Source organism: Aplysia californica, unplaced genomic scaffold, assembly GCF_000002075.1.
Source record: "Aplysia californica isolate F4 #8 unplaced genomic scaffold, AplCal3.0 scaffold00530, whole genome shotgun sequence".
Lineage (NCBI taxonomy): Eukaryota > Metazoa > Mollusca > Gastropoda > Aplysiida > Aplysiidae > Aplysia > Aplysia californica.
Genome location: NW_004797800.1, coordinates 11,978 through 23,545, shown reverse-complemented (window position 1 = coordinate 23,545; position 11,568 = coordinate 11,978). Strand labels below are relative to the sequence as shown.

Here is an 11,568-nt window from a genome sequence, read left to right as displayed (position 1 = left end):
AAAACATCTCTTCTTTCACTTGTAGGAAAACATTATCCCAACTATTCCCAACCCTATTTCTTCCTTAGCTATATATAAGTGTAAGTCTGTTCCTGGGTTTTTATGCACCCCGCAATAATTTAGAAAAATTTGATGGGTTTTTTTGGGCATAATTTCTGATTATTTTCCCTTATCATTCTTTGTCAAAATTAACAGAATCGCATAATTTCACATTTTTTGGGCTCAGCTTGCATAATTTCAGATTTAAATATTTTTTTGTGTGCATATAACCGCGGGGACAGGTAAGTTTAATTTTTTCTTTTTACGCCTCCACCAACACTAGTTAGATCATTTAGGAGGCTGGTATCGTTCGGTCTGGCCAGTCAATGCCAGCCCAGGCTGAGAGGGGTATCATTTTTTTTTTAGAAAGAGTTTTCCGGCACTTGCAACACAATGAGGTCATATAAGTGCCGAAGATTAGAGGTGTTACAAGAGAGAAACAAACATAAAAAAGGAGGATAGATCAGGACGACAGGTGATTGATAGGAAAGAAGGAACAAACCACACCCGAGCACCCGCCAACCACTCTCTGAGAAGGATATAAAACATCCCAGGAGACACTCGATAAAAAATTCTCCCCCAATCGGGAATCGAACTCGGGTCTCCTGCGTGTGACAGCAAAGAGCCTTACCGATACACCACAGACGCTGGTTAAATTATTCTCAATTCTCAGCTTAGCAAACTAAAATAACAAAGATAAACAAACGGGCATTAAAAAAAACAAAACAACAACAACAACGAAAGAAGCCGCACTCTTACATCTACATGAATGCAAACCCCCTCCCCACCCGTCACAAAGAAGCAATTTTGACACATTAATCGTGTCAGTACAACACGATGATATCTCAAAATTATTCTCCTTATGTAAGCCACTGGTCATAAAACACTTTAAAAACACTGCGACGAGGAAGAGTTCATCGACCCTGCGTCTGAGGAAGGGAACGAAATGGGCGTCAACAAGGTCCGGCTCCGCCCCCCCCCCCCTATCTTTATTATTAATTATCTCCAAAGTGACGCCATCCGAACGTAATGCGAATTAAGAATTAACCAAAACGACGACAAAACCCCGGCACGACTTATACCAGATCTAGACTACATTAATATTACCATACCGCCTGTTTGCAACTTGCTGCACGTACGCCAGGTCTCTGCCTGCTGGCTGATGTAGACAGCCTAGCCTACTTCTTATCAAATCTACTGTCAAAAAGGTTCCGTATGCGACACGCAATCTGAGTTTTAGTAGGAGTTTCAACGCATTTGCAATACAAATAGATCATATTATAAGTTAATATAAGGGCCGCAGATTAGAGGTGTTGCTGGAGAATGTGTTTAGTAAGAGATTTACGTCATTTGCAATATGAATAGGTCATATAAATGACAAAGATTCGAGGTGTTACTAGAGAGTAACACAAAAAAAGAAGGATGGACAAGGGCGATAGATGTTTGATAGGAAAGAAGGAGCAAATCAAACCACAGCACACGCCAAACACCCGCTATGACACCGGAGACGAATGAAAATGGGCGTCTGTCTATTATTCTGACTCCGGCCCCTATCTTTACTATCAATAAATATCTAAAAAGTGACGCCATCCGTACATAATGCGAATTAACCGAAACGATGACACAAACCCGGTACAACTTATGAACATTGCACGACTTATAGTAAAATATTATCATACCGCCTGTTTGCAGCCTGCTCCTGCTGAACGTACGTGGGTGTCGTGACGCATAGTAAAATATTATCATACCGCCTGTTTGCAGCCTGCTCCTGAACGTACGTGGGTGTCGCTACAATACTCTTCTTCTTATCAAATGAACTGTCAAAAAGGTTCCGTATGCGATATGCAATCAATTAGTTAGAGTTTTAATAGGAGTTTTAAGGGCACTTGCAACACAAATAGGCCATGTAAGCACCGATGATTGGAGGGGTTGCAAATGAGTAGCAAAGACAAAAAAAGGAAAGAGATATTGACGATTGATGTTTTAGTGAGTTTCACGGCACTTGCAACATAATAAGGTCGGACAAGTGCCGAAGAATAGACGTGTTACAAGAGAGTAAAAGTAAAGTTGTTCCCGCATCCGATCCGGACATTGGGGATTGCCTTGTCAGCGAGACAACTTCTTGGGCCTTGGGCATATTGTGGTAGGATGGCCAGTTCCTTTCCACACCACCTTTATTTCCGCAACTCGAGGTCAGGTACCCATTACTGCTGGGAGGGCATTAGGGGGCGAAAAAAATCAGTGTCCGAACCGAGGCTCGAACCTAGACTTTCCGCTTCGGAGACGAGCGCTACAAGAGAGTAACATACACAAAAAAGGAGGAAATTGACGTTTGATAGGAAATAGGCAAGGGAGTAAACCACATCAGATGACCGGTCAACCACGGTTTGTTTTCAGTTTGTGGTGAAAAGAAGCACATCGGCAAGACAGCGGCTAAATAAGAATGCCCAAAAGTGTATGAAAGTATAACGCCCATTGCCACAATTATTGTAAAGTTATTTCACTGGCGGGACTTACGAATTTTCGCGTCCATCTGCGATAGCACCAAAGATCGTGTACACATGTATTAGAGAATCTTTGATAGCACCAAGCCAGATGGGAAAATTCACGCGGTCGAGTGCCTTTCAACAGGACATATCATCGGACCGAGGGGAAAGAGACAAATAGAAAGAGCAGAGTTACAGAAAATGAGTAGGACATCGTAATTATTATATTAGTGGAGCCTCCTAACTACCCGGACGCACACACGCATACGCACACACACACACACACACACATTTCCGGCCACTTATTCCCCCCTCCCTCTCTCTCTCTAACCCCCTCCCCCTCCCCACCAACTCTCGCACAAACGCACAATTGCCACCCCCCCCCCCCCCCCCAAAAAAAAAAAAAAAAAGCAAACAATCACTGACAAAAAGATGCATCTACCAGCGTAATAATAAACGACCTTACAGAGTCGAGCATCATTACACCAAAAAAAGGAGGTCACCAAACAAGGACACCCCCCTCCCCCTTTCCCCATCCCCACTGCAAAAAAAAAGTGAGGAAAAAAGAAGCCCGTTGCTTCTAACGCTTGGTTGAAAAGCAGACTGTGGGACAATAAATTAATGTTGTAGGGAAATTTTGAACCCGAGCGAACAACCGAGGAACGAGGAAGAAACTTCGCCCGCTGCGCTAGAGAGCAACAAACACCTGTACGAGAGAGAGAGAGAAAGAGAGAAAGAGAGAGAGAGAAAGAGAGAGAGAGAGAGAGAGAGAGAGAGAGAGAGAGAGAGAGAGAGAGAGAGCGAGTACCGTGAATTTGTTTTTCATCTTTCACTTTTCATCATCAAGCACGTGCAGGCAGCAGACAAAGGTGGCATCACTGGCCGTTTGTTCATTTGCATTTCTGTGAATGGGCGACGTGGAGAAGAACGTCCCCCCCCCCGAAAAAAATAAATGAGGATTCACACGGAGTGTTTATGAATGAACGAATTACACTCCTTCATGATTTTTGGCGCTCATCTTATTTGAGTTTCCTGTTTTTTTTAGGGAGGATTTTTATTTTTTTTAAAATATTTTTTCAAATTTGTTTTTCTTTTGTTTCTGTATTTTTGTTTGGGTTTGTTTTGTTACAGTTTTGGTTTGTTGTTGTTTTGTTTTGTTTTGTTCGGGGGGGGGGGGGGTTTTTGTTTTTCCTCTTTTTGTGCTTTCTGTGTGTGTGTGTGTGTGTGTGTGTGTGTGTGTGTGTGTGTGTGTGTGTGTGTGTGTGTGTGTGTGTGTGTGTGCGTGTGTGTGTGCGGGGGCGTGTTTTTATGTTTTTTGTGTGTTTTTGGTTTGTCTTTGTTTTGGGGTCGTTGTTTTTCTTTTTTTTTGGGGGGGGGGGCTTATCGCTTTTTGGGGGTTGGTTTTTTTTTTCATTCGTTGGAGTTTCTTTTCAAGGGAAGAGGGCGAGGTCGCTTATACTCTTCTTTACTTACTATTTATAAAAACAAAAGCGCTTCCTGTACATTATTCTGAATGCTTTCTCAAATTGAAACGTGTTCGTTGACAGTAGGCACGGTTTAGATTAAAATGGCCTTTGCTTTGGCGCAGGAAGGCAAACTTCAAACTGATACAGGCATTCACGGCTCGAAATCCGTCCTCTCTACTAGTTTCAGTATGCATTTCACGGCACTTGCAACACAATTATATCACATACGTGCCGAAGATAGAGGTGTTATAAGAAAACAAAAAAACACAACAATAAAAAAGAAAAGAAAAAGGCGAGATCAAGACGGCAGATGTTTGATAGGAAAGAAGGAGCAAACCAAACATAAGAGCACAGGCCAACCACCCACGTCCTCTCTACAAAAAGTCTCAGGGCCTTTATATCATGTCACTTATACTACACACACACACACACACACACACACACACACACACACACACACACGCACACACACACACACACACACACACGCACACACACACACACACACACACACACACACATTTTACACGTGATGGGCAGAAACTACAGAAGACAGCCACCCTTAGTCTATGGAACAAAAAAAAAAGATTCATGACAAGGCATAAAAGTGCATACACATGTCTTCTTTAGTTTTAGTAAATGTTTTACGGCATTAGCAACACAACACGGTCATACAAGTGACGAAGATTAGACGTGCTACAAGAGAGTAACAAACGTAAAAAAGATGAGGAGAATTAAGGACGATAGATGTTTGACAGGAAAGAAGAAGCAAACCACACCAGAGCACCCGCCAACCACCCAAACACACATGTCTTCAACAATGTGTCGACTTAAAAAATTATCGTCTTCCTGCAGAGGGAAGAGTCCTTGAAAGTATCGAGAATGATAATAAGATCTGATTAAAGAAGCTGACAAATGGTCCCTCTTTGTGCCTCTGACCGAACAGTACTCCTAACTTTCTGTCGCTCCTGTTGTCCACTGGCACGTATATAAATGTATGTGAGGCATCGCGGTGAAATCAGGCGCTCTTCAAAATAATGAAATCCGAGTCGAGAAATCGCCATTTTGCGGCCAGTTTGGACATTTTTTTTCTTCGAATTTTTGTGGGTTTTTTTTTTTTTTTTGGCTCAACACCTTGTACGTTCATTCGAAAACACGTTAATGTGAGGATTTTATGGAGAAACGTTGATTAAAGGCAAGAAAATTGTAAAAGTGCCGTTTTAAAGGATTCTTATTAAGCTATGGAAGTCACCAAATTTTGGCGGCCATTTTCTCGCCAAATTTACTTCTGAAACCAGGCGCACCCCCTTCAATCGCAAATATCTCGACTTCGATTCAAGATAAATGAATATTTTTTTCATCAAAAGCAAGGCAAATGAATAACCTTTAAGACAATAAAATAACCCTATATGCCTAAAAAATTGACGAGCGCCTGATTCCCCCACGTCGAGACACATACATGTATAATTAAATACAAAAATTTTCATCTCCTACGAGCAGTTCGCTCACCGACTGAGTGCCTGTGCCTTTTGGAAAACCGTCTTCTTTTACTTTTAGTATGTGTTTTACGGCACTTGCAACACAATCAGGTCATATAAGTGCCGAATATTAGAGGTTTTACAAGAGAGTAAAAAACACAAAAAAGAAGGAGGGGACATAAAGACGATAGATGTTTGATAGAAAAGAAGAAGCTAACCACACCGGAGCACCAGCCAACCACCCACAAACCGCCTTCGTCTGCCGAGTCTCACTGTGCGGGTTTTGCCAGCCCACAAATTGTGGTGATGATAATATGATCCCCCTCCCCATCATCTTCATCTTGTCTCAACGACCCATTCATCATCTGCAGACACAGACTCGATTTAAATAGACCCGCAGAACATTGTAACCATTCACAACTTCGCCTCTAAAAAAGATAAAAGCTTAAGAAGACTGATTATCTTTGTGTAGGTTTACCAGCCTACAAATTGGTGATATTATTAATATCACCCTCTTACCTATCATCATCATCATCTCTTCTCAGCGACCCATTCATCATCTACGAGCACGGACTCGATTTAAATAGACCAGCGGAACATTGCAACCATTCACAACCCTCGCCAGTTCGCATTCCACGGGGCTTTTAAGGCGTAAGGGGCGTTCCTTTCGACTACAAAACGGCTCAGTGGGCAAGCGCCTTGACAATATATAAAAAAACCCCTATAAATTGATATAAAATGCAAGACGACATCATTACACACAGCGACAGAGTAGGGGGACGCTTCTGCACGTCTGCATGTAACTCTTTGCATTTCAGCTTGTAAGGCAGAGAATAGCTTGACAGTAGAGCGACGTGGTAAAAGATTTATTGCAGCGACTCTCTCTCTCTCTCTCTCTCTCTCTCTCTCTCTCTCTCTCTCTCTCTCTCTCTCTCCGACATCTTTATCTTTCTGCTCCCCTTCCCCCTCTCTTCCCAGTTTCCCATTTTCCCATTTTCTTTATCTTACAACTAAACTTAAAACACTCAAAACCAGCCTTTCAAGGACGCTTGCACCGGATGGACATCAACTTAAAACAAGAGGTAACGTAGTTCATAGACGACTTCTCCTTCAATTCTTATCTCAAGAGCCGATAAAATTCTTCCAGAGCCAAGGAACGGTTGAAAATATGTTGATTCAACGGTATCTCTTCCTCTCATGATAGTCATTCACAGAATAAAAGTGCTTACTTGAGGAAACAGGCAAGTGAACACACATCCCTTCCACAAACTCTTTTTAAACTGTATACATGCATTCACAAGGAATATAATATAATGCTCAGTGTTGTAAACAGAAATGACCAAGAAGCAACGGGTAAGGAAAAAAAACCCAGTTTGTCTTTGAAGTTGGAAAACAAATTTTAACCTGGAAAATAAAAGAAAGACTAGAACAACATTATGACAACTTACTAAGCTATGCTTGCCACCACTCCACCCTTTAAAGATTGTAAACGTTCCATTACTTAATGCCCTCATCAACACAATGTAGACCATTTACAAGGCTACTCGCCTTGATCATGCTTTGGTTCCAGTTTAAGCCAAAAGGTTTAGCACCACTAGCACCCAGAAATAGGACGTTATTTATCAGGTCAAAGACAAGAAAGTAACATAAAAAGGAGGAGAGAGAGAGAGAGAGAGAGAGAGAGAGAGAGAGAGAGAGAGAGAGAGAGAGAGAGAGAGAGAGAGAGAGAGAGAGAGAGAGAGAGAGAGAGAGAAAAGAGAGAGAGAGAGAGAGAGAGAGAGAAAAGGATGAGTTTTAGTTTTAGTAAGAGTTTCACAGCACTTGCAACACAATAAGGTCATATATATAAGTGCAGAAGAATAGATGTGTTACAAGAGAGTAACAAACACAAAATAGAAGGAGGGGAGACACAGACGATAGCTGCTTGCCCGCCAACCACCCACCAAATGAATATAAAAGAGGAGAGAGAGAGAGAGAGAAAAGGACGAGGGATGTGAGGCGGGGAAAAAAGAGCAAACAACACCAGAGCCACAGTCGACCACCCAGTACCCAGCCACTTGACCACGCCTCTTCAGAGCTACGCTTGGAAGAGTGAGTCACCGCACTTCAATAAACAGACAAATATTTGCCATAAAACAACCTCTCCACTCTCCACGCAGGTCAGACAGGAGACAGATCATAAAACAACCTCTCCACACAGGTCAGGAATCAGACTCACGTCTCATAATATAATATTGTGCAACACTGAAGGGTCAAACCATCAGAATTACACCACCACAGAGGACAGTGGTGAAAGACAGTTTAGTTTAAGTAAGTAAGTTTAGTTAGTTTATTATGGGGTTTTACGGCGCTCGCAACTGCATATGAGTTCAATAAGTGTTTTGCGGCACTTGCAACACAATGAGGTCATATTTATAAGTGTCGAAGATTAGAGGTGTTACAAGAGAGTAACAAACACAAAAAAGAAGGAGAAGGGAGAGACAAGGACGATACATGTTTGATAGGAAAGAAGAAGCAAACCACAGCAGAGCACCCGCCAACCACCCAGTGATGAAAGACAGACAGATCGAGTGGTTGCATAGCATCGGCCAGCTGCTAAAATTATGTACCAAGCCCAAATTTGGGGAAACTTTTTATTTTCATTACAGTTTCTTAATCTTTTCTTTCGTATCGGTTGAATGTGATACGGAAATACTTTGTTGAAAAATTCAAAATCGAAATATTGGAAAACAAGAAAGAAAAAAAATGTAGGCACAGATGTTAAAAGAATTAAACAGTTTTTTCCTCTCTCCCGTAAAACGTTGCTTTCTGAGCTTAAAGCATTTTAACAGCTTGCTGACAACGATAGTAGAATTACACTTCTTGATCCCTTAAAGTTAAAGGCACCCGCTCCCATTCCAATAGTCTGCACATGAGTCATTGAGGTATTTTTAACCATTAGACATACAACGTTCCAGATTCAGAAAAGTGGAACAGGTCCTATGAATACCCATTCAATGTACATGTGAAGAAAAGACGATTGCACAAATGATTATGTGAGGAAGGTCTAGACAACTCCAGGGTTTGAAAGCAAAGTGTGCCCATATCTCTATAAATTTAACATTTCTCTCTCTCTCTCTCTCCCACTCACTCTCTCTCTCTCTCACACACACACACACACAAACACACACACACACACACACACAAATAAGATACCGAAATGTCTCACTCCCTAAATCAAACAGACAAATACATAAACACACTCACAAACACACATAACAGGGCAGGAATGGCTCAACAGGAAAAGGGAATAAAATCACTGACAAAGAAATTAAAAAGGTTACTTTTTTATACACTGTAAGGAAGGCTTTAACATCAGGAACTTGACAGGAATGGGTTGGGAAGAGGTTAAGTATGCAGGTATTCTAAACACTGCACCCACACAGATCGATCACACTCCAAGATATATTATGTATTCATACTACTTGTATCCATCTGGTAAATGCACGCACACACAAACGCACACACACACATACGAACACTCACTAAAATAAATGATAAATGAGCCCTTGCTAGACCCCATAGAAAAAAACAAACATCTTGTACAAAAAAATAAGGAATAGTTTCACTTTAAAAAAGATAAAATTTTTTACAAGTTTTAAGAAATTTATAACACTCTTTACAACAATAACATCCAACAGGATAACCAGGCATGTGCTCCATTTGGCAAATGAAGGTAAAGGACAGTAACAGTAACACTGAATATCATATTACTTACTGACAATTATTTCATCTTTCTTTCTGCTATAGATTTGTTTCTCTACATATAAAGGATAGAGGGGAAAAAACACCTTGTCGGAAATTGTCGTGAAAGTAAGTGAAAGGAAAGGGTGCACAGACAAAAGAAAACACATTATAAAACCACTTACGATGAAAGATAACAAAAGAAAAATATAAGAAAAGCAATCTCCTCTCCCTCCACACACAAAAAAAATGTTAAAGGAACTAAACAAAAAGTCATGGCTTGTAATTAGAGAGTGCCATTGGTAAGCTCGACTAAAATTTTTCTTTCCCTCCATTGATTAAGCCTGCCCATATTTCTTCCCCCCCAACTAGAGCAGTGCTACTGACTGAAGTTGTCTTTAGGCCATTCCCAAAGGGGGGATATTAACATGTTCTTATACACAGTAGAATTGTAAATGGGCTGATTTATCAATGTCATGCTCATATTATACTGTGCCGAACAACATTGGGGGAACTGCTGCTTTTTCTTCCCTCATCCTTACTATCGTCATTCTCCTCTACTTTCTTAGTGTACGTTTGTCACTCTCTGGTGAACTGCTATTTCCGGGGTACCTCAACAGTCGAAGCAGACTTTGTGCTGTTGAGGCTAGAGAGGTGAGCAGAGTAAGCCTGACTTCCCGTTTGGGCTTCACTGTTGACATCCACCCCCTGGCGCTCATATGGCATTTTATGCAGTTGCGAGAGCCGTAAAACCTTACTAAAACTTAAACTTTTTAGTTTAGTTTTAGTAAGAGTTTTACAGCACTTGCAATACAATAAAGTCATATTTATATAAGTGCCGAAGATCAGAGGTGTTACAAGAGAGTAACAAACACAAAAAAGAAGGGATTTAGAGATGATGGTTTTTTTAATAGGAAAAAAGCACACCAGAGCACTCGCCAACCACCCACCCACAAACTAACCCCCCCCCCCACAAAACAACTATTACTGGATTACCGTGTTGACATCACTCTCTCTGTACTCAAACCAAAGAAGCGAAACAAGTGTGTGTAAACTACTCACATCGGCTGCTGCTCCCATGAGCGGACTAGGAAGGTCTGGATCTGGCGCGCTGCTGGAAGACTGGACATGATATTGCTGCTGCTCGGGCGCTGAGACCGACACCACATTGGCCGGGAGAGACTGGATGGGAAGATGGCTGCCTTGATGCTCGTTGAGGAAGTGTTGCACTTGCCTCTTTTGGCTCTGTCGCACATGGTATTTGGTAGGGTGTTGGAGCTGAGTTTTCACCTGTTTAAAAAAAAGGGGAAAACTTTACAATAAAGGGAAAATACTTTTCAAATCATTTCATTATATATATATGTGATGTACTAAAGATGTGATTTGTACCCAAGACATAAAATGTATCAAATTTCATGAAGTCAAACTGGAAAAAAAATCCCTGGTTAGACAAATAATAATCAAAATGAAAAATGAGGCTGTTTTTACATTGTATGATTTTAAAAAAAAAAATATATATATCAGAGGCAAAGTAAAAAACAATGCACAGCCCTTGATAGATTTAAACAAAGTAAAAAGAGAATCATTTCACCTTTTTTTAAATCATAGAACAATAATAAAGTCAAAACAAAAACATATATAAGCAGTTGGGAGCTTATAGATTGTAACAGAACAGGAATTAATTTATAACATACCACCACAAAAACTATGCCTCGGCATACACGTATTCATTTTTTCTATAAAAAAACAAGAGATAAACACACAGACTCAGGAACTGACCTGCAACACATTGACAGGAACTTCTGCGGACTCAACAACCCGCGGGACTGTAATACTGTTTGACCCTGTGACATGTAATCCATTTGATTTGCCTAGAACGTGGGCCTCTTGTTCTCGCTTCTCCTGCTCCAACAGCTGCTGCCGTTGTAACTGCTGTTTTAGATTGGCTCTCATGGGTAAACTTGCATTCTTTATCTCTGTAACAGGACTGCAACAAAAAGGCAATAAAAGAAACAATATTAGGAGACTGAAATAGCACCACACCAGACAACCAGTGTAGACAAAGACTTTCAGAGTCTGCTGTACAAACATTTAAAACCGGGCTGACATTTTTAAAAAAAGGAAAGGGAGATGGGAAAAAAAGCACCATATAAAATAATGTCACTTTTTATATTGTCGGAGTCTGACTCTAGTTCTCTATCACCCAAATTAGGTTCCAACATTGACAACATGAAATACAAGTTGTTCAAATTCATAACATCAAACCTGGAACCAGTTTGACACAAGGTACAAAAAAACAAAACAAAAAAACCCCAGAAAACCTCAAAAGATTTGCCAATGCAGAAATCAGAATGAAGAGCGTGCCAAGATTTATTT

The 11,568-nt window shown here is 40.8% G+C and overlaps 1 protein-coding gene across 2 annotated transcripts in view; it reads right to left on the bottom strand.

Annotated features, from left to right (window-relative positions):
- Positions 1 to 11,179, bottom strand: part of LOC101853879 (microphthalmia-associated transcription factor) — a gene marked incomplete at its 5' end in the record, with an annotated part of 47,292 nt that extends 36,113 nt beyond the window's left edge. For both annotated transcript variants that reach the window (XM_013086986.2, XM_013086987.2), the window contains 2 exon segments: positions 10,255 to 10,482; positions 10,972 to 11,179. In XM_013086986.2, the coding sequence (XP_012942440.1) occupies positions 10,255 to 10,482; positions 10,972 to 11,179 (436 nt within the window).
- Between the last annotated feature and the right edge of the window lie 389 nt (positions 11,180 to 11,568).